The sequence below is a fragment of the Castanea sativa genome, chromosome 3 (assembly GCF_040712315.1).
Source record: "Castanea sativa cultivar Marrone di Chiusa Pesio chromosome 3, ASM4071231v1".
In the NCBI taxonomy this organism is placed as follows: domain Eukaryota; kingdom Viridiplantae; phylum Streptophyta; class Magnoliopsida; order Fagales; family Fagaceae; genus Castanea; species Castanea sativa.
In genome coordinates, this window is record NC_134015.1 from 32907577 (window position 1) to 32931027 (window position 23451).

Here is a 23451-nt window from a genome sequence, read left to right on the forward strand (position 1 = left end):
TCTTCCTTGGCCTATTTCATCCTTTTGGGGCTTCCTCGGCCCTCTTCGTTTATTTGGGCATCCTCGGCCCACTCCATTACTACATTTCCATGGGCTTTTGCTAAATATTTCGGGCTTCCCCAGTCTAATTACCATATCCTTTACTTTTGGGATTTATTGGCCTTTGTACCAACCCCATTTACTAATTCTTTCCTTTGGGCCCCTTCGACCCATTTTTGCTTGCTTTCTACTTCTTATATTTCTCACGGGTTTACTACTTCTTTCTTTGGGCTCCCTTGTCCCGCTTGCTTTCTTTGAGGCTTTTTACTAATTTACAGGCCCATGGACCAATATTCCTGCCATTCGAGCTTAATAGTTTTTTTCTCACTTTGCTAATTCTTCTTTCTTATTATCTCCCATATTGTTGGGCCTTTTCTTGTTATTGGATCTTCTTACCAAAGTAAGCATCAACAATTTGGAATATTTGATTTTAGATTAAATTATAAATTGTATTCTCTAATTTTGTTTAAAATCTAATTAGGTATTATAAATTTTGATTTATTCATTTTAGTCCTATAACTTTCATTAGTTTGTAATGTATTCCTTGACTATCTACTTTAGTTGGAACTTGGAAGGATTGTCATAAAATGTTCCAAAATGTCGTAATATTGATATTTTTAAATATTAAAAACGATATTTTTTAAGACACCTAACAACAAAATGAGAGGAAAATAGTTGGAAGAATGCGATTGAAAAAAAGTAACAAAATTATAGAATTGAAAAGAATATATTAGAAGTTAAGATGACTAAATTGAATATTGAATGACGTAATTTGTAATTTAGTATTGATCTTATTATTTTGTGAATGCACTTGTAATTCATATATCATCAGCTTGTCGATGCGGTTTTATGTCAATTAAATATTTTTTTAAGTTTAATTAAACTATTTAATATGATTTGTAAGCATTTTATTACCAAAAAAAAAGTAACATTTAAATGTGATTTGAAGGGAAAAAAAGAAAAAGAAAAAGAAAGGGGACAAAATGGCACAGAAACGGCCATTTGCGTTCCTGAGCCCTGAGCTGAGTGTGGTCCCCATTTTTATTCAGCTTTCTATCTTCTCCATCTTCTTACTCTTCATTGTAGTAAATAGTAGCGGGGAGGGAAAGCCTACTTTGTAGAGTTCTGATAAACCACAGCTAGAGAATCCACCCTGCCCACGAACCAGGTTGTGGATTCTGTTCACTTCACTTTCTTCTTCTCGCTCTTCAAAATTTTCTTTTGTTTTGCTATCCTTGTCGTTTGACGTATTCTATGTGTTTGAGGTAAAGCCTCAAAGAGATATTGTAACGAGCTGAACTGTAAATTATTACGGTTCTGTAGAGCAGACGTGCTTTTTTAGTTGCAAGAGGAACAAAACACAAATGGGATCCTGTTGTTATATCCCTTCCCCTTCAAGTTCCCATCTTTTAGCGACTGACTTCTTCTCTTGGGGTTTCAAGAGCTCCAAGCTTCCTTTTTTGGTAAGTTCCCATGATTAAGTTGTTAATTACTAGCTTCATATAAACACACTTGGCAACAGAACAATCACTCCTCTATATCATATGCCATTATCAAAAAATATTTACGGCTATATATATATATATATATATTACTAAAACCCCAACATAATGAACTATGTTTAAAGTCTCCAGTACTAAGAACATTGTACTTCATTTTTATTTTATTTTTTAAATTGAATAGTTATTTGCTTCCTTCATTGACTATGGTGTTTTCTATTCCTGTATTATCCTTCATGGCTGGTGCCTTATAGATATTTTCTTTCTTGTAAGTTGTAGCCTATGCTTCCTAATTTTCTATCTACTCACTGTAAGCAGCAAAACAGAAGGTTTGATAGGTCCCAAAGAGCTTCAAAAATTTGCGGTTACTATGGATTGAGGACGCCTCCTTATAAGCTTGTAAGTGATTTTATTGGTTATATGCATACCAGTAATCCATTTGCAGGCCCATAATGATAACTTCAGCTAAGTCACTTCTACAATTCCATAAAATGTGTGTCGACACAATCAAGAGTCAAAATGTGTTAAGAACCTAGTTTTGCCTAACACATGTACTTGTGGATGTTATGTTAAGGTTGTACCTTGTATTAGCACTTGTGTGTAAGGTATTGGCCTTGCCTTGGCAGCCTTAATAATTGAAGCATGTGACTAAAGAGTTAAATTAAACATGTTTGTATTACTAGTTAGTTACAAGCTGGTAGTAGTTGCTGCCTAGCTGGCAGATTAGTTAGGCAGTTAGTTATAGTTATTAGCCAAGTATGTTAGCTAATATTGGCCTTTTCTGGTGTAATACACAACTAGGCCTTCCTATATTACGCTGATTTCTGCTTGTAATCATTCATTCAGAATCTATTAAGCAAAGTTAGTCTCTCAAACCTCTCTTTTCTCTCTAATCTCTCTTCTTTCTCTAGGAGGCTTGGCTACCTCAAACTAGCCACCCAAATACCACATCCCCACTGAGCTAGGCTCTTAGTAAAGTGCTTTTGAATATATTGTAATAGTTTTTATGTGCTTTAGTGGAGTCTCATCAGCTGATTCACCTTGAAGATATAATCTAACCTTTTTACCTTTTAAGTTCCTTGAATGCTTGGAAATGATTCTCCAAATTTCTACTTGTAGCGGTCGTTCTTAATGTAATTTATATTGAATCACATCACAGGCTCGTTAGTAGGATAATTTCTTAGAAATTCTTTTAGTAAATTGCAAGTGTGTAACCCCTTATTCTCTCTCTCTCTCTCTCTCTCTCAAAGGACTGGAATATGTTTACAGATGGCATATCGTTGAAATGTTATGCTGAGTGTGTCTAGTATGTTTTATTTCATCAGCAAATTTAAGAAATTGGAAACGTTGAAAGAGACAAGGTTTTATGAGTTTGGATATATATTGAGTGAACAAATAGAATGATACCCAAATTCTGACATGGTTTATGATGTCCCTCACCTCCGGGGAACGTTATATCAAAAATTAATTTCATCAGATAAATATTAGTATATCAGTATTAACTATTAAGTGTTTTGTTTATCCTTGTCCTTGTTATAAAGGATAGAGAAGTTGTAGATGAAAAGTAAACCTATTTAAACATGTTGGAAATAGAATTTCATTCTAATAAGTGTGGGTGTGGGAGAATATGCCATTTTACATATCTAATGAAGAAAAAAAAATTATCTATTCAAAAGTTGGATTTAATACCAAGTCACTGCAGTTTGTGACAATTCCCTGGAGGTGTCTCTCCTTAATTAATGAATTTCATCTTCTTCTTCTTTTTTTTTCTTTTTTTCTGAACTTATCTGCACTGGTTTTCTATTTTTAGGATGCTTTAGAACCATATATGAGTCTGAAGACACTGGAGATGCATTGGGGAGGACATCATCGAAATTATGTAGAAGGATTGAACAAGCAGTTGGAGAAGAATGATATACTATATGGCTTCACTATGGATGAGCTTGTCAAAGTAACATATAACAATGGAAACCCCTTGCCAGAATTCAACAATGCTGCCCAGGTACTTTCTAGATTGTAGCTAATTGCTAACTGCCTGGACTTGAACATTATAAGTTGTTTGACCGATTTTTTTTTTTGGTTATAATTTATTAGAAAATTTTATTAGAATATCAAAAAAGTTTCACCCAAAGTATACAGGAAGTATACACTAGGGACAAGAACTATAAAAAAAACACAAATTGCAAGCATCCATCAAAGAAAAAACTGAAAAAAAAATAAATAAATAGAATGACTGCCTATTACAAACAACCAATCCAATAAGGTTTTGAAGAAGAACAATTTAAGGTCAGGAATTGTCCTTTCAGAATCCTCAAAACTCTAGTTATTTCTTTCCCGCCATATGCACCACATCAAGCAATGAGGAACAATCATCCATGTAACACCATTCCGATGTAGCCCAAATTTCCCTTGCCAACAAGCTAAAAGGTCAACCACCATCTTCGGCATAACCCAATGAATACCAAACAAAGAGAATATCATTAGCCCACAATTCCATAGCAATTAGACAATGGATAAGGAGGTGATCTACTAATTCTCCATTGCTTTTACACATAAAACACCAATCTAAAATCTAAATTTTCTGCAGCCATTAATTATCAATTGTCAAAATCTGCCCCAAAGTTGCAGTCCCAAAAAAAAATAAAACTTTAGATGGAACACCTAATTTGGCATTTAGTGATCTTGATCAGTATCTTTGAGTCAAAATTTTCAGTTTGGTTCTTAAAAACTGAAGTCCTCTTTTTTGGAAGACAAGTTAATTTTGAAAATTAATTTTTCGTGTTTAATAATTTTTTGGGGGCATGTTCTTAAAATGAGAATATTAAGGTGGATAAGTGGAAATACAAAGTTAGGATTTGAAATGAAGAAATCCCCTTTGATATAGGGGTGACTCATTTGAGAGATTTGCATGAGATAGTTTAGTCATGTGCAAAGGAGAAAAATCAATGTACTAATGACGAGTGATTTGATTCAAATCGAGGAATTAAAAGATGTAGAAGAAGACCTAAAATAACATTGGTAGAACTAGTAAAAACAAGACATGTTAATTAAAAAGATGATAGATTGGATGATTTTGGATGGGATAGAATGGCAAAGAAGAATGCACGTGCCCAACCTCGATTAATCTTTTAAGGATCTATAGTTGACCCCAAATTTGGGACTGAGACTTGTTGTTTAATATTGTTTTGGGGGCAAGTAGGCTCTATCCAGCATATGTTGAATAGGGTGACTTTTGTGAGAAATTAAATCTAAGTATGATATAACTATGGGAAATCTCCAATATATTTTCTATCTATTCTAAAATTCTTGGTCAAAAATTTTAGCAATTATCTTCTTCTTTTTTTTTACTGTTAATTTTGCGTGTATATATATATCTGGAATCAACCTCTCCAATAAATTGGCGGTAAGGCACTAAGGCTATCTACCATGACCTCTCCTATACCCTGCAAAAGTGGGAGGTTTGTGCATTGGCTACGACCTTGCATGTGTGTACATTTATATGTGTGTGTGTGTGTGTGTGTGTGTGGGTATGAAAATTTAATTATAAAGTCAACTCTTGAAACCCCCCACCCCCAAAGAAAAAAAGAAAAAAAAAATGCAAATGAATGCAAGAAAATATAAAGGGAGAAAAGGCACTAATGAATCTTGATTTGCAGGTTTGGAATCATGACTTCTTTTGGGAAAGCATGCAACCTGGAGGAGGGGACATGCCCAAACTAGGTGTTCTCCAGCAGATTGAAAAGGATTTTGGTTCATTTACAAATTTCAGGGAGAAGTTTGTAGAAGCAGCACTCACACTATTTGGCTCTGGCTGGGTTTGGCTTGTTTGTAAGTTCATTTAATTTTGACTTTTTAACACTAAGATGAGCAATACTCTTTTGGCCTCACTGGCCTGTTTAGTCATCTGCTAGAGGTTTGATTGGCTATTTAAGTTTCACTTATTTGAAATCCTCCTGTACTGCATATAAATATTTTATACCTTTATTAATTGGTAAGAAGTTACATATGCACCTAGTGGGTCTTAAACCCACAACCATGCCATCCATCCCTTTATTATGGGAAGAGGTGTGCCAGTTGAGTATCTCATTGGCAAATATTTTATACTTAATTAAATTCAAGATTTAGTATCTCATAGTAAATACTGCTTATTTTATTTATTATATATCCATTCTCTCTCTCTCTCTCTCTCTCTATATATATATATATATATATATATATATTAAACATGGTAGACTAAGCTAAGAGTTTCATTTTATTATTTATTGCTTTGACCTTTCTGGGGAAATTGAGATCTTTTATGAACCTCATCATATGTTATGTAATTTTTCCATATTTTTGAATATCTCTTTATGACTCCATGGCCCCAATGGATTGCTTCATCTTCACTTTGCTGCTTGATTTCTTAGATTTTCTGAACTTTAGAAACTAGATACCCATCAGAAACCATGTACTAAAATTTGCCACTTCTTCATAAGTGTTACCTCACTGAAATATAATTTGGGATATTCAGTTGATCATTTAAACATCTCTAGTGTATGGTGGATGGATGTGGTTGATGAAATCATGCTTGACCTGCTTCAAACAAGGACAAGGACATTCCTGTATTTCGGTTTCCTATGGTTCTTTATTCTTTTGTACTCTTCTGTTTAGTTCATATGTTCTGTATACAAAAATACATAACTTGCCCTCATCTTGAGGACACACATGCATGTACTAATACTTATATCAACTTTTGGATGCTACCATTCTTTGTGAAGATACCTGATGCGGAAGACGCAAGAATATTTTTATTTAGCATTATTTATATTTGCAAGTCAATTGTATTTTTATGTTTTAGGTCCTAGTTGTTTATTAGGCTATTAGTATTTTATTTTGGAAGCAAGGTTATTTTTGTAATAAGGCAATTAGGGTTTCCTAGCCAATTAAAACTAGGGTTTAGCAATCCTTTATAAGCAACCTATTGTATTCCTCGAGGAGTTAGTTGATATTTTGATGAATGAAAAAAATGGTTATTTGGTCTCTTTTGGTCTGGTGTTGACTCCAAGTATACCATAGGTGCTGACTCTTAGTAGTTTCCCCGCTTGGTGCTGGCTCCAAGCTTGGTCATATCCCTTTATTTTATTGTTGTTTAAGTTTTGTTCTGATTGTTTTGCGTCAGTTTTGGTATCAAAGCAAACGCTAATCTGTTTGAAGCATCGTCGCAAGTCAATCCAAAAGCAAAAAAAGAAAAAAGAAAAAAAAAGACATTCACTGTATTTTTCCATCACCAGAAATCCAGCCACCATACCACCTCCAAAATCCCTTTGCCACATCTCTGCCAAACCAACATCAGAAAACTATTTGTCAATACCCATGGGGCCACACGTATCAAGCCACATAAGGGTTACCCATCAACCCAAGCCCTTTGACCCAACAATCAACAAACCCCACAGCCAGACCTGGTCAGGTTCTTTCAAAAGGTTTCTTCACACGCCACGCTGCCATGCCAATAAAAGCGCCAACCAATTCCCTGGCCACTTTGAGTTCCTCCTTTGTCTCAGTGCAACACCACTCCACCTTGCCGTCTTAGAGTACCACGCCACCAACCCACTCCACTAGAACATACCGCAAGAATTCGTTAATGTTGATCTCACCCTATCGTCCCAAGGCCGCTGCCCACAGCCATCACAAGACCGCTGCTGTTGCAACAAATAGCCAGTCCATCGACCCCATATCAGAGGTAACCCAATAGTCCCATCTGAGTTTTTCTTCCTAGCGGCACCAGCGTCCAGTTTCACTCTCAATACACACTTGTTTCAGCCCATGAAAGACATACCAACCCAACTTGCCACTAAAAAATAAAAAAAGTTGAAAGCCCAAGCTCCACCAGCCCAATTGCCAAAAAAAAAAAAACTATTAAACCCAGAAGCCAACTTGTGCACTTCAACTTTGAGCAGAAAATTTAGTTTCAATCCCCGTGTTCACTATTTTGTGCCACATAGCTGAAATGACTTCCTTTGATAGAAAGCTTGAGAAGCAACGTAAAGATAGAGAATTTGAGAAGCAAATTAAGGAGTATGGGAATAAACTCCTTAACCCTCCTTCCTCCATTCATGATCTTCTCACTCTTCTTGATAAAGTTGAAAATTTGTTTTCATATGTGGAGCACGTGAAGAAACAAAATAAGCTAGTAACTAGAGAAGAGATGAATAAAATAATTGTATTATTACTTGCTTATTCTTATGATTAAATAGAGAAACCCTAAACGTATAATGGGAATACAATAACAGAAATAGGAAATCAAATAATCTCTAATTACTCAGCTTCCTTCTCTGAATATTTCCTTCACCTTCACGCCCAAGATTATACCATATATAGCTTTCCACACATACCATACATAGAATCTGTCAACACTCCCCCTCAAGTTGAGGCGTAGATATCTCTCATGCCCAGCTTGTCCAGAATTCTATGGAAGTGATTAGTTGCTGCCCCCTTTGTCAAGATGTCTGCAAGTTGATCTCAAGTTCTTACATATGGAGTACAAATGATGCCTTTGCTCAGTTTCTCCTTGATAAAGTTTCTATCAATTTCAATATATTTCGTCCGATCATGTAGAACTGGATTATGAGCAATATTAATTGCTGCTTTATTGTCACAAAACAGCTTGATGGGATCCTTACTGTCATATTCAAGCTCCCTTAATAATATCTTCATGCATAATATCTCACATATCCCATGAGCCATTTCTCTAAACTCAGCCTCTGCACTGAATCTTGCAACCATTGATTGTTTCTTACTCCAAAGGTGGAGCGTTGATCTATGATTGAACCAGCCTAATCAGCATTTGTATAGGCTTCTATCTTCAAGTGATCATGACGAGCAAATGGTACTCCTTTACCCGGTGAGGATTTCAAGTAACGGAGAATTCTATGAACAGCTTTCATATTTGTCTCTTGTGGTGAATGCATAAACTGACTTACCACACTTACCACATGAGCAATATCTAGTCTAGTGTGTGATAAGTAGATTAGTCTGCCAACTAGTCGCTGGTATCTCCTTTTTTCTACTAGGGGCTGTTGTGCTCCTCTCCCAACTTGACATTCTACTCTATTGGATTATCAATAGCTTTGCACCCTAACTGATGCAGCCACTCTCTATCCTTAGGCCAGCCAACCAACCCCCCCTCTACCATTAGGATTGACAAACAGCCAATCAACCCCCCCCCCCTTTACCATTAGGACTGACAACCAGCCACCCTCTACAAGCCAAACAGCCAACCAACCTTTCTGACCTCTTAGGACAGCCAGTAGCCCCTTATTTTGACTTCTCATTTCTGCCATGTATCCTCTTTAATTACAGCTTTGACTTATGTAACTATTAGCTACTTTATTTCCTAATAGTTAGAGATTATAAATAGGCTAGCTATGTAAGAGTACAATCAGTTTTTGATGTGAATATAATTTAGTTTCAGACCTGGACAGAAACTTGTTTCTCCAGTTTCTCTGTAATTCCAGCTTTAATTCTTAATTTTAATGCAATTCTAGTTCAAGTTCTCAATCAATTGATCTTGATTTCCATCATTTGGCATCAGAGCACAGATCTAGTCCTCTTTTTTTTCCCTACCACTTTGATCATTTGAGCCCTAGATTTCCTTGTGTTTCTTTGTTTTCTCCCTTCATTCAAGATCCTAGAATTAGATCTAGGTTCCTTGTGACAATAAAATCTGTGGTTGTTGCAAATATCATAGATTTGATCACTTGTGCTGTTACTTCTATTTACAATTTTTTTCAAAGATTGTGAAGCTTCTAATGGCTCAAAGAAGGAGAGGAAGGAGAGGTGGAATAAGGGGGAATCAAATGGATGTTGGGGAAGGAGTTGAAGCCAACCCTCCAATGGGGAGGAATGTTGGACGGAATCAAAACATAGAGAGAGAAGACATGATTGCTGAATTAAGGAGACAAGTTGCGGCACTTACGGAGGTGGTGCAGCATATGCAGCCTCCTCATGAGACTACCGATGAGTCCGTTGACTCTCATTCTCATTTTGAAAACCCTTTTGGAGCTCCTCCTAGGGGTAGGCCTTATGTGGAAAGAAATGAGCCAAGGCTTGACTACAAGTTCAAGGTTGAAATTCCAGAATGTCAAGGGAGTCTCAAACCGGAAGACTTTGTAGATTGGCTTAACACCGTTGAAAGGGTGTTTGATTATTATGAAGTTATAGATGAAAAGAAAGTGAAGCTAGTCGCTATTCGCCTTAAAGGAAGAGCTTCCGCTTGGTGGGAACAATTACAAATTTCTCACCAAAGAAGTGGTAAAGTCAAGATCAAGAGTTGGGAGAAGATGAAGAAAAAGCTCCGTGAGCAATTTCTTCCTTTCAACTACACCCAATCAATCTACAAAGACCTACACAACCTTAAGCAAGAGGGAAGTGTAGAGGAGTATACGGAGGCGTTTCACCAACTTGTAGTAAGGGTAGATTTGAATGAAAGTGAAGAACAAATGGTTGCAAGGTACTTGAGTGGATTGAAGCCATCCATCCAAGATGTCCTTAGTCTTCAATCATTGTGGAACGTGTCGGAAGCCTACAACCGGGCTTTACTGGTAGAGAAGCAACAAACTAGGCCAGCTTTAGGTCTGGACAGTGGGGTTTCAGGTCTGGGCAGGGGATTTCTAGCCAATATAAGGTTGGGAATTCAAGTACAAATGGGAGAGGAGAAACTTCTGGTGTTGAACAGCAACCAGCAGGTTCTAAATCTGCTATTGCAGCCCCAAAACAGTCCCAAACAGCCACTGTTGGCGGGGGTAGACAGCAACAGGTGGGTACTTTCAAATGTTTCAAGTGTGGAGAGCCGGGGCATCGATCTTCGGATTGTAGGAAGAAGGCTCTTATGTTGGAGGAAGTAAAAGAGCTTGAACATGAAGATGGAGAACCATCTTTGATCAACCTTCAAATGAAGTTGGTGGTGATTTTGAAGAAGAAGAGGGCTTGACACTTGTGATGAGAAAGACTCTTCTTGCTCCTAAATTCAATTCCAAAGAAGATTGGTTAAGAACCAATATTTTTTATACAACTTGCAGCATTGGAGGAAGAGTTTGTAGTATAATCATCGATGGGGGAAGTTGTGAAAATGTGGTCTATCAGGAGGTGGTTGATAAGTTGAGGCTTGCCACTCAAGATCACCCACATCCCTACAAACTTCCTTGGTTCAAGAAGGGTAATGAGGTGAAAGTAACGAAGCGTTACTTGGTGCCATTTTCTATCCGGAAAAAATATTTTGATGAAGTTTGGTGTGATGTAGTACCAATGGATGCGTGCCATATCCTTCTTGGAAGACCTTGGCAATATGATCGCCAAACGATGCATGATGGGAAGAAGAACACCTATACCTTAAGCAAAGACAATCAGCAATTTACTTTGCTGCCAATGAAGGAAAAGGTGACTTCTAAATCCTCTACAACCTCTTTACTTGCTTCTAAAAGCTTCATTCAAGAAAGTCAAGATAGTGGCTACATTTTGGCATTAATTCCAGTCAACACAGTGGCTGGAACTAATGTTCCTAGTGTTGTCACTAAGTTATTACAGCAATATGGTGATGTTTTTCCCCATGAGTTACCTCCTGGCTTGCCTCCTATGCAAGACATTCAACATGCCATTGATTTGGTACCGGGTGCACCCCGTCCAAATAAGGCAGCATATCGTATGGCTCCAAAGGAGAAGGAAGAGTTGCAAAAACAAGTTCAAGAGCTTCTTGATAGAGGCTACATTCGGGCTAATATTAGCCCTTGTGCGGTACCCGCTCTCTTGACTCCTAAGAAGGATGGCTCTTGGAGGATGTGTGTGAATAGTAGAGCTATCAACAAGATCACAATCAAGTATCGTTTTCCAATTCCTGGATTGGATGACATGCTAGATTGCTTGGCTGGTGCAAAGGTGTTTTCCAAGATTGATTTGCGAAGTGGATATCATCAAATTAGAATTCGCCCAGGAGATGAATGCAAGACGGCCTTCAAGATGCATCATGGATTATTTGAATGGCATGTTATGCCATTTGGTTTGACATATGCACCTAGCACTTTCATGAGGGTGATGACACAAATGTTGCAACCACTATTAGGGGTTTGTGTTGTGTATTTTGATGATATTTTGGTGTATAGCCGCTGTTTGGAGGATCACTTGGTGCATTTACAGCTTGTGCTTGACATTTTGAGGAGAGAAAAGTTTTATGGTAACATGAAAAAGTGTAGCTTTGAGATGGATCAAGTGGTGTTCTTGGGGTATGTTGTGTCTTCCAAAGGAGTGTTCATGGATGAAAACAAGGTTAAGGCAATTGTTGATTGGCCTACACCTTCTAGTGTGCATGAGGTGAGGAGTTTCCATGGTCTTGCTACCTTTTATAGAAGGTTTATTAGCAATTTTAGCACCATTGCAGCACCTCTCACCAATTGTCTCAAACAAAAGTCCTTTGTTTAGACTGATGAAGCCCAAGAAAGCTTCCAACTTTTGAAGAGGAAGTTAACTGAAGCTCCTATTCTTGCCTTGCCCAATTTTGGCAAGATATTTGAGCTTAATTGTGATGCATCAGGAGTGGGAATTGGGGGTGTACTTAGCCAAGAAGGGCAGCCCATAGCATTCTTTAGTGAGAAGTTGAATGAAGCAAAACTTAGGTATTCTACCTATGACAAGGAATTCTATGCTATTGTTGAAGCCATCAAGTATTGGAGTTACTATTTAGCCTACAAGGAGTTTATTCGACACACCGATCATGAGGCTTTGAAATATCTCAATAGCCAATCTATGTGAACAAGAGGCATGCTAAATGGGTAAGCTTTTTGCAGCAATTCACTTTCTCATTGAAACATCAGTCAAGAATTCTCAACAAAGTGGCTGATGGGTTGAGTAAGAGGACTAATTTCTTGGTGGAAATGCAAGCTAAGGTTGCTGGTTTTGAAGCTTTCAAGGAGAATTACCAAGATGACCCACATTTTGGTGATCTATACCAACAATTGCAGCAAGGACAGCAACCTACCAAGTCTGACTTTTGGTTGAAGGATGGATTTCTTTTCAAAGGGCTGAAATTATGTGTGCCTAAATGTTCTCTAAGGGAGTTGATGATTGTTGAACAACATAATTTGGGGCATTTTGGAAATCAAAGACCCTAGAATTCCTTAAACAAGACTACTTTTGGCCGGGAATGACTAAAGATGTTGAGCGGCATGTTCAAAGGTGCCAAGTTTGTCAAAGAGGAAAGGGTAAAACCACTAATGCAGGTCTGTATTTACCCCTTCCAGTGCCTAATAAACCATGGGAATATATTAGTATGGATTTTGTTCTTGGCCTTCCACCAACATAACGAAAGAGTGATTCAATCATGGTGGTAGTGGATCGTTTCTCCAAGATGGCTCACTTCATCCCATGCAAGAAGACTTCGAATGCTTCCAATGTGGCTGCTTTTTTTTCAAAGAAGTCTACAAGCTTCATGGTGTACCCCTATCTATTGTTTCCAACAAGGATGCTAAATTTCTTGCTCATTTTTGGCGAACTCTATGGCGCAAGATAAGAACTGAATTGAGCTTTAGCACTTCTTTCCATCCTCAAACGAATGGTCAAACTGAAGTTATCAACTGGAGTCTTGGAAATCTCTTGAGATGCTTGATTGGAGAAAATCCCAGGAATTGGGAAAGTATCCTTCCCTTGGCTGAATTTGCTTACAACTCTTCTCTTAATCGGACTATTAACACATCTCCTTTTGAAGTTGTGTATGGGAGTAAACCTTTGAGTGTCTTAGATTTGGCACCGTTGCCACTTTCTAAGAAGGAGAATGTAAGAGCAACTGAAATGATAGATTTTATGCAATTTGTCCATGCACAAGTCAAGGAGAGAATTGAACATTCCAATGCAAACTACCAGGCTGCTGCTGATATTCACCGAAGGAGACTAATTTTCAAGGAAGGGGACCTTGTATGGTGATTTTGACTAAAGAAAGGTGTCCCCATGGCTCCTATTCCAAGTTGGGAGCAAGGAAAGTAGGTCCATGCAAAGTATTGACTATAATCAATGACAACGCCTACACAGTCCAACTACCCCCTCACTTAGACATTTCTAATGCCTTCAATGTGAAGCATTTGAAGCCTTATTTTCCAACTAAAACTTGAGGGCAAGCTTCCTTTATGGAGGGGAGTATGATGCAGCCACTCTCTATCCTTAGGCCAGCCAACCAAATCCCCCTCTACCATTAGGACTGACAAACAGCCAATCAACCCCCCCCCCCCTACCATTAGGACTGACAACTAGCCACCCTCTACAAGCCAAACAGCCAGCCAACCAACCTTTCTGACCTCTTAGGTCAGCCAGTAGCCCCTTATTTTAACTTCTCATTTCTGTCATGTATCCTCTTTAATTACAGCTTTAATTTATGTAACTATTAGCTACTTTTTTTTAATAAGTAATAAAGATTCATTGATATAAAAAAGAGAGAGTCACCCAAGTACACAGAGAGTATATAAGGGGGAACAAATCAAAGACGAACATTACAAAAGTCAAGTAAATCCAAAATAGAAGAAAAAGGAAGGCTTCTCCACATTGAGAACCAGTCAAGTAAGGTTCGAAAAAAAGAAGCTTGAGATCAGGCATGGAACTCTCGATGTCTTCAAAACACATACTATTTCTCTCGTTCCAAATACACTACAACAAACAATGAGAAACGACCTTCCATATATCTCCATTACGATGGCGACTAAAACAACCTTGCCAGCAAGCCAATAGCTCAACAACCGACTTTGGCATAACCCAACAAACTCCAAATAAACCGAAAACCATATCCCACAACTCCATGGCAACCGGGCAATGAAGGAAAAGATGGTCAACACTTTCACAATTGCACTTGCACATATAACACCAATCCAGAATGCAAATCTTTCTTTTTCTTATATTGTCAATAGTCAGACATTTCCCCAAAGCAGCGGTCCAAACAAGGAAAGCCACTCTAGGGGGAATCTTCTGCTTCCAAATGCTTTTTCAAGGGAAAAACTGCTTACTATGGCCAATTAGAAGATGGTAATAAGCACTAACCGTGAACCCCTTACTCTTACAAGGCAGCCAACAACTCTTGTCCTCCCCAATCCCCCTTACGGGAGTGCTATAAATGGAATTGATGAAGCTCCTGAAAGCTTCCAATTCACGATTGTGCACCTCCCTACAAAACTGAAACTCCCAATGGAGGGCTCCATTAGTGAACCTCATTAGATCTGCCACAGTTGCCTCTTTTCTACGGCAAATCTTATATAATTTAGGATAGCGATCTGCGAGAGAAGAAGTTCCACACCAATGATCTAGCCAAAATTGCACTTTTGATCCATCTCCAATATCATACATAATAAAACGAGATAAAGAGTGTCACCTCCGTCTAATATTTTTCCACAAACTAACTCCATATGGACCAGAGAAAGAGCTAGAACACCAGCCACCCCAATCACAACCATACTTCACCTCAATCACTTGACACCATAGAGCATCCCTTTCCTGCCCAAATCTCCATAACCACTTCCCTAATAAGGCTACATTGAAAGTTCTCAGGTTCCTAATCCCCAACCCACCTGAAGAGACCGGAATACACACCAAAGACCAATCAACCAGATGAAATTTGGGCTCATCTCCTAGACCACCCCAAAGAAAGTCTCGTTGAAGTCTAGCAATTTGATTGGCCACAGAAGCAGGTATAGGGAATAAGGAAAGAAAATAAGTAGGAAGATTAGAGAGAGTGCTTTTAATTAAAGTGACTCTACCTCCTTTGGATAAATATAATTTTTTCCAATATGCTAATTTTCTTTCCATCCTTTCAAGGATTGGATTCCATATTGATTGTTTCTTACTCCGCCAAGTAACCAAGTTACCTCTAACAAATAGACAATATCCGAAGGTGGAGCGTCGATCTATGATTGAACCTGCCTAATCAGCATCTGTATAGGCTTCTATCTTCATGTGATCATGTCGAGCAAATGGTACTCCTTTACCCGGTGAGGATTTCAAGTAACGGAGAATTCTATGAACAGCTTTCATATTTGTCTCATGGCGTATGCATAAATTGACTTACCACACTTACCGCATGAGCAATATCTGGTCTAGTGTGAGATAAGTAGATTAGTCTGCCAACTAGTCGCTGGTATCTCCTTTTTTCTACTCGGGGGCTGTTGTGCTCTTCTCCCAACTTGACATTCTGCTCTATTGGATTATCAATAGCTTTGCACCCTAACTGATGCAGCCACTCTCTATCCTTGGGCCAGCCAACCAACCCCCCCTCTACCATTAGGACTGACAATCAGCCACCCTCTACAAGCCAAACAGCCAACCAACCTTTCTAACCTCTTAGGACAGCCAGCAACCCCTTATTTTGACTTCTCATTTCTGCCATGTATCCTCTTTAATTACAGCTTTGACTTATGTAACTATTAGCTACTTTATTTCCTAATAGTTAAAGATTATAAATAGGCTAGCTATGTAAGAGTACAATCAGTTTTTGATGTGAATATAATTTAGTTTCAGACCTGGACAGAAACTTGTTTCTCCAGTTTCTCTATAATTTCAGCTTTAATTCTTAATTTTAATGCAATTCTAGTTCAAGTTCTCAATCAATTGATCTTGATTTCCATCACTAACATTCATGTTTCTTTGAGAAGATCGAGTATGTATTTCCGTTGAGAAAGAAGTATTCCATGCCTTGATCTTGCCACTTCAATGCCTACAAAGTACTTCAGATTTCCCAAGTCCTTTATTTCAAATTCTTGTGCCAAGGATTGCCTTAGTCTCTGTATCTCTTCCTCATCATTTCCAGTTAGCACCATATCATCTACATAGACAATAAGAGTTGTTACTTTTCCTTGTAGTGAATGCTTTTTTTTTATATAGGTAATCAGAAAACTATTATTAATGAGTAAAAAAGGAAGAGTACAAGTTGTTCATGATGATGAACAACAAGAAAAAGATGAAACAAACAGCAAAACAAAAAAGAGAGTAATCAGGAAGCTAATCTAAGGGAAAACATGAACTCAGAGAGAGAAGAAAAATTTTAAAACCCCAACAACGAGACCACCCCAAAGAGATTACGTTGGCATAAAACCTTTAACTCATCCAACATCTTTTCATTGTCCTCAAAGGAGCAACGATTTTGTTCCAACCAAACAGTCCACATTAAGCACCCTGGAATCAAATTCCAAATGTTCAAATTATGCTTCCCAAGCCACTGATGCCAACAAGATAACAAACCCACCACTGATCCTGGCATAACCCAATGAATACCAAAAGCTTGAAGCATAAAAGTCCATAGAGTATGTGTAACAGGACAATGAAGAAGAAGGTGGTCCACCAACTCCACCTCACAACAACACATACAACACCGACTTGCCTATGGGCAACCCTTAAGCAGGAGATTATCCAAAATGAGAATCCGATCAGGAGCTGCTGTCCACAAAAAGAAAGTCACTCGCTTAGGAATCTTTGGTTTTCAAACACCCTTTCAAGGAAACAAAGAATTCGGAGTATCCTGAATCGCATGGTAGTAAGACCGGGTGTCAAACTTACCATCACCTTTAAGCTGCCACCAAAGATTATCTCTCCTATCACCCCGAGGAATACGAGTTTGGATAAACTGAAGTAGAGAATAAGATGCAGCTAGCTCCCAATCTTCAAAAGCTCTATAAAACCTTGAATCCCACACTCTAACAGTACCCCCTTCCGGAATCCACAAAAACTCAGAGATACTAGCATCATTGGCAACTGAACACACATAGAGCTCAGGATAGAGATCTTTTAGGGTATTATCACCAATCCACCTATCATGCAAGAAACGAATACGGGTGCCTTCACCCACTACAAAAGACAAATGCTTAGAAAAGCTCTCCCACGCTTCATGAATGCTTCTCCAAAAGGCCACAGCCATGAGTCATCCTGCAAACTTTCGTACTCCACCCTCCTTGACCCTCCCCATATTTTGTGGAGATAACTCTCCGCCAAAGATAAGTAACTTCATGACCATATCTCCATAGCCATTTCCCTAATAAAGCTTGATTAAACGACGCCACACTTCTTATCCCTAAACCCCCCGATTCAACGAGTAGACACACATTTTCCCAAGTCAGCAAAGGATATTTGAAACTCCCCTCAGAAGACCCCCAAAGAAAATTCCTCTGAATACTTTTCAATCTAGCAGCCACAGCTTTAGGAATAGTAAAAAGAGATAAAAGTACGTTGGAAGACTTGAGAGAGTACTCTTTAGTAACATGAGCCTACCACCCTTAGATAAATAGAGATGCTTCCACCCTGATAGTTTCTTCTCCATCTTTTCCAAAATAGGATTCCAGATTGAATTTGACTTAGAAGAAGTTCCCAATGGCATCCCCAAATATTTTATAGGCAAACTACCCACTCTACATTGAAGAATATTAGCCAGTGCATCTAGATTATTCACCTCCCCAACAGGGACAATCTCACTTTTCCCAACATTGATCTTCAAATCCGTAAAAGCCTGAAAACAAGACAACGCCAACCTTATGGACAACATCTGTTCCCTAGAGGCATCACAAAATGAGATAGTGTCATCAGCAAACAACAAATGGGATATACGCACACCAACAGAACTCGCTGCTCCCACATGAAAACCCCGAATAAGATTACTCTCCTCTATCTTCTTCAAAAGTCTGCTTAAAACCTCCATTATCAAGAGAAACAAAAGCAGGTCTCCTTGTCTCAATCCACGAGAGCTTTCGAAAAAACCTTTAGGGGATCCATTTACCAGGACTGAAAAATGGACAGATGTAACACAAGCCTTAATCCACCCCCTCCATTCCAACCTAAAACCCATTCGACCCTACAGATAAAACAAGGCCTCCCAGTTTACATGGTCGTATGCTTTTTCAATATCAAGCTTACAAACCACACTCGATAACCGGCTCTTCAACCTACTATCCAGGCATTCATTTGCAATAAGCACTGAATCCAGGATTTGCCTTCCGCCAACAAACGAATTTTGAGTCTCAGAGATGAGATTATCCAAAACCACCCTCAACCTGTTAGCCAACACCTTGGACAGCAGCTTGTACACACTACCCACCAAACTGATAGGGCAAAAGTCCTTAATGTTAACGGCATTATACTTCTTAGGGATTAAAGTAAGAAACGAAGCATTCATAAACCGTTCAAATACAGAGTGCCGATGAAAATAATCAAATAAATCCATGACATCCTTTTCCACAACACCCCAACATTTGTGAAAGAAATCCATGGTGAAACCATCAGGACCAAGGGCTTTATCACTCTTCATCTCCCTTAAGACCTGGATGACTTCCTCCTTCGTGAACTCCTTCTCTAAGGAAAACCTCTCATCTTCATCAATACATGCAAAATCTAACCCATCCATAGTAGGGCACCCTAACTCAGTTTCCTCATTCAACTCTTGATAGAAAAGAACTAACTGAGACCGCACATTAGACTCATCCTCATAAAGAACACCATCCACCTCAATCCTTTTAATTTGATTAGCATTTCTATGTGAGTTTGCTAATCTATAAAAGAAACGAATATTATTATCTCCCTCCTTCACATACAAAGTCCGAGATTTTTGTCTTCAGGAAATTTTCTCAAGAGAAGCCAACTGTTTTATGTCTTCTTTGAGTTGAAGACGACGAATCTGTTCTTCATTCGATAGACCCACCAACTCCTCTCTTGCATCTAAACCCATCAGTTCAGTCAGCAAATTGGGTACCTATGACAACCCATCAGTTCAGTCAGCAAATTGGGTACTTGATAATATTGAAATCACCTACTAAGTACCATGCCATGGGCCATCTGGCATGCACTTGTGACAACTCCTCCCACAAATTAGACCGCTATCCATTGTTATTTGGGCCATACACACCTGTACAAGCCCAAACAAAATCATCCACCAACCCTCTCAATAAGACACTGACCGAAAACTGTCCAACAATTATATCCAATTTTTCAAAAACCCTCTTATCCCAAATCAGCAGTACCCCTCCCGAAGTCTGCACAGCATCCAAAACAGCTCAATCAATGAAAGAACTACCCCATAAACTTCGAACAAAAACACCATCCATAGAAGATACTTTCATTTCCTGAAAACATACAATATCACACTTCCACTCTTTTAGAAGATTCTTACAAATCTCTCTCTTCCGGGGATTGTTAAGCCCCCATACATTCCAAGAAAGTAGTCGTAGAGTCATTTAAAACTACCAACAACCCCCATAGCAGTCGAAGAAGCTCTGCTCCTACTCCTAGAAGAGACACCATCATAATTAACATTAGAAATAAGCCCCTTAAGCTCCCTGAGACCTCGTGACCATTTGCAAGTCGCTTAGACACCCCATCATCAATCACCTTGAGACACTCTTGTTCCAGAAGGCGAAATAGAGCCAAACATTGAGCTTCATGTTTCACAATAGGGAAACCCACTATATTACAAAAAAATTTCATCAACTAGGACACCCAATTCGAAGGTGGCCCTGATTCAGTCACCTGAGTTCCCTCTACAGAATCCTGAACCAGCAACAACTCTGAGTTCATTGGGTTCCCACCGAGATAGATGGTCACACTCCAACACACAATTGTCTTTCTCTCCACTACCACAACCACGATCATCCACTTCACTAGTCTCCCAGAGTAGAAGGTGAAGCCCAAAATCTTTTTGAAATTCCATAGCAGAATCCACTAACCTTTGTAATAAGGCAATAAGGGTTTCCTAGCCAAATAGAACTAGGGTTTAGCAATCTTTTATAAGCAACCTATTGAACTCCTTGAGGAGTTAGTTGATATTTTGGTGAATGAAAAAAATGGTCATTTGGTCTCTTTTGGTCTGGTGCTGACTCTAGGTTTACCCTGGGTGCTGACTCCTAATGATTTCCCTGCTTGGTCTTGACTCTAAGCCAGGCCTAAGTGCTGACTCCTAGGTCATATCCTTTTATTTTATTGTTGTTTCAGTTTTTTTCTGGTTGTCCTGAGTCAATACCTCCCTATGTTCAAACACAAAATAGCTACAAGTGGCAAATGGACAAGGTATTTGGAGTGAAACATCTATTATTAGGGAACAAAGGGGGGAAATAGGGACTAGAAATGTAGTAACCTTAACAAACTACATTTCGTTATAACATGCAATAAATAGGCATTTGATTTTGGGCTAAAGAAGGAGAAATTATTAAGTCCACCAGGAGGATTGCTAGCATAGTCCTCCCTAACCTTCCAACCAAGAAAATGTATTATTTATGCAAATGTGACATCACTTGCTAATTTTTATTTCTTATTCCTTATAGGAAGCCCACTCACACATTTGCATAAATGACATTGTCTCATTGGTTGGAAGGACCACGTCAGCAGCCCTCCTGGTGAATCTGATAATTTCTCCTAATAAAGAGATAGAGATGCGATTATACAAGATAATCATTTAAGATAAATGTTAAGTTTAGCCCATGAGGGGATAAGTTTCAAGGTTTCCTTATTGGTTATGGAATTTCACATTGACATTTCCTATAATAGAGTGACTGTACTTTTTTTTGTGTGTGTGTGTGTGTGTGTGTGTGTGTGTGAGAGAGAGAGAGAGAGAGAGAGAGAGAGATTTAAAGACAAAGTTGTCATGTTTATTAGTGCGATAGCACCCCAATATTGGGATTTAGGTCAATTTATGTTTGTGCGCTTTGTGAGTGTGATTGTTATGATAGAAATTTTTTTTTGGTATTGCTTGCAAATATAGGAATAGAGTTTGTTGAACCACGTTAAATTTTGTGTTTTGTGGACCTTTTCCTTTACTATTTTACGGTTTTTTTTTTTTTTGGGAGCAAATTGGTGTTAGAAGTAGAACTATTGGTTTGGGTCCTTTGGGATCTTGGAAATGATGAGGCCGAAATTCGCGGTGGAGTCCTTTGATTGGAAAAATAACGTCTTTGGAAAACATTGTCAAAGAGATTCTAGAACTGCTAGGATTGATTAAGGCATTCTGTAAAAAGTTGAAAAAGCTGGCTATTATATCTGATGCTGAATAAGAGATTGAGATGAAAGCAATGAATATTGTCATTTAAGTCTTGCCATAGAGGTTGAGGACAATATCTTGAATGAGACATCTTCCCAAGAATTATAGAAAAAGTTAAAGAAGACGTGTGTGTGTGTGTAAGTTACGCGTCTGTTGTATTTAAAGAAAGAGATGAATTGGGCTATTAGCTGCACATGGAGGAATTTATTTTAATACTTCTAATAGATTGACTACTTTTTTTATTGATTGTGGAGGTCAAGGTTGATGAGTTGGATAAGAATCTGTTGCCGTTAACCTTGCTGCCTCCTTTTATGATACTTTTAGGATCGTCTTCAATTGTTTTGCATATTTTTCCTAACAATCAATGTTTAAAATTTTTTGCATGTTTGCCCATATTTTACCCTATTTCAAAACTCTCAGATAATCTAGCAGTAGACATCACAAATTGGAACCTGTGCTTAGTGCGGCAAGTGTACAAAAAATAGAAATTATAATATTGATTCCAAGTGTTTGTTCTTACTAGCTAAGGAATTCATTTTATGATTTATTTTGTTTAGATAATCCCCTAAAAAAATACTAATCTTGTTTTATGTTTGTTTAGTGAAGAAAGAAGAGAGACGGCTTGCAGTAATTAAAACATCAAATAGCACTTGCCCACTAGTATGGGATGACATAGTAAGTAAATGTCTTTTTTCCAATATCAGCTTACTCGATCTTTATCTTTCCAATTGCATTAATCATCTATTCTTTTGCAGCCAATCATCAGTTTAGATATGTGGGAGGTATGTCAATGATTTCTCTCTCTCTGAGCCGCACCCCCCCCCCCCCCTTCCCAAATCTTAAACTTGAAGGTGCTGATACTACCTCTGCTTGCTTTTTTGCAGCATGCTTATTATCCGGATTACAAGGTAAGCTTCATTGCCTTGACTTTTCTTCAGGACCATGAGATCGTTACTTAATGATCTGTTGGCTTTTTCTGAACAGAACGACAAAGGGAAGTATGTGAATGTGTTTATGAACCACCTCGTTTCTTGGAATGTGGCAATGGCGCGCATGGCCCGTGCTGAGGCTTTTGTGAATTTAGGCGAACCCAAAATTCCCATTGCATGAGATGTTTTTAGACCCAGAATCTGCGGCTGAATGGTGTTATTATGATTCACAAGCTACTTTGAGTTAAGAGGTTAGGAGTTCTCGGTGATCAAATTAGTTAGGGGTTATCTGCTTGATATACTTTGTAATACCGTTAACAGTGGTTGCCCAGATGATACCCTATACGATGCCCCAAGTGACTGCAATGTAACAGATGCAGAGTTTGATAATAACTGCATGTTGGGTAGTTGGAAACCAACTATACAATGGTAGTTGGTGTTTTGTTATGTATTGATTTTCTGTTGTGTACCCAAAAAGAGAAGGGAAAATACCGAGATGCTTTTTTCTTTTTCTTTTTTCTTTTTTTGAGAGGAAGGTAATTTCTACTTAATTATGCCGAAATGATATCTCTAGAACAACATTTTTGGTGATCAGGCCTCCGACACCGGTTGTCGATGCTGTGGAGCGAAGCTACTATGTGCATTTATAAAATGTTTTACCAAATTCGTTAAGGTAAAATGTTTACTTCTTCGTGGGCATGACTATAGCCTAAGCTTGGACCGCCGTTGCAATTTGCATCGGTCCACACCTCGAGTCGATTTGCGGACCGGCCGTCTTTGGTCCACATCTGATCGAGGCGCATCGCCAGCCCTTATCTGCTTTCCACCTAACAATTTCAAGTACTCTTTGACTCTCTTTTCAAAGCCCTTTTCATCTTTCCCTCACAGTTCTTGTTTGCTAAAAAAAACCAAACTATTAATTAATTTAATGTCCAACTGATCACCGCGTCTGTATTGTAAATATGCGGTTACAAAT

At 38.4% G+C, this 23451-nt stretch overlaps 1 protein-coding gene across 2 annotated transcripts; it reads left to right on the plus strand.

Annotated features, from left to right (window-relative positions):
- The first annotated feature begins 1001 nt into the window (after window positions 1-1001).
- Window positions 1002-22986, plus strand: LOC142629359 (superoxide dismutase [Fe] 3, chloroplastic). Of its 2 annotated transcripts, none has more exons than XM_075803330.1 (8): window positions 1002-1502; window positions 1818-1937; window positions 3349-3540; window positions 5195-5366; window positions 22148-22221; window positions 22302-22328; window positions 22431-22454; window positions 22531-22986. In XM_075803330.1, exons 1-8 carry the CDS (start codon window positions 1404-1406, stop codon window positions 22654-22656), a joined length of 834 nt encoding a protein of 277 aa, XP_075659445.1. In that variant the 5' UTR covers window positions 1002-1403; the 3' UTR covers window positions 22657-22986. The 2 variants fall into 2 exon arrangements, with proteins under 2 accessions (XP_075659445.1, XP_075659446.1); XM_075803331.1 differs by having other exon boundaries at window positions 1004-1502; window positions 1857-1937.
- Window positions 22987-23451: the final 465 nt, after the last annotated feature.

Coding starts and splice junctions, on each gene's coding strand:
- LOC142629359 (XM_075803330.1), top strand. CDS start 1,404: ATGGGATCCTGTTGTTATATCCCTTCCCCTTCAAGTTCCCATCTTTTA. Junction 1,503..1,817: donor GCTCCAAGCTTCCTTTTTTG/GTAAGTTCCCAT, acceptor TGTAAGTTGTAG/CCTATGCTTCCTAATTTTCT. Junction 3,541..5,194: donor AATTCAACAATGCTGCCCAG/GTACTTTCTAGA, acceptor CTTGATTTGCAG/GTTTGGAATCATGACTTCTT.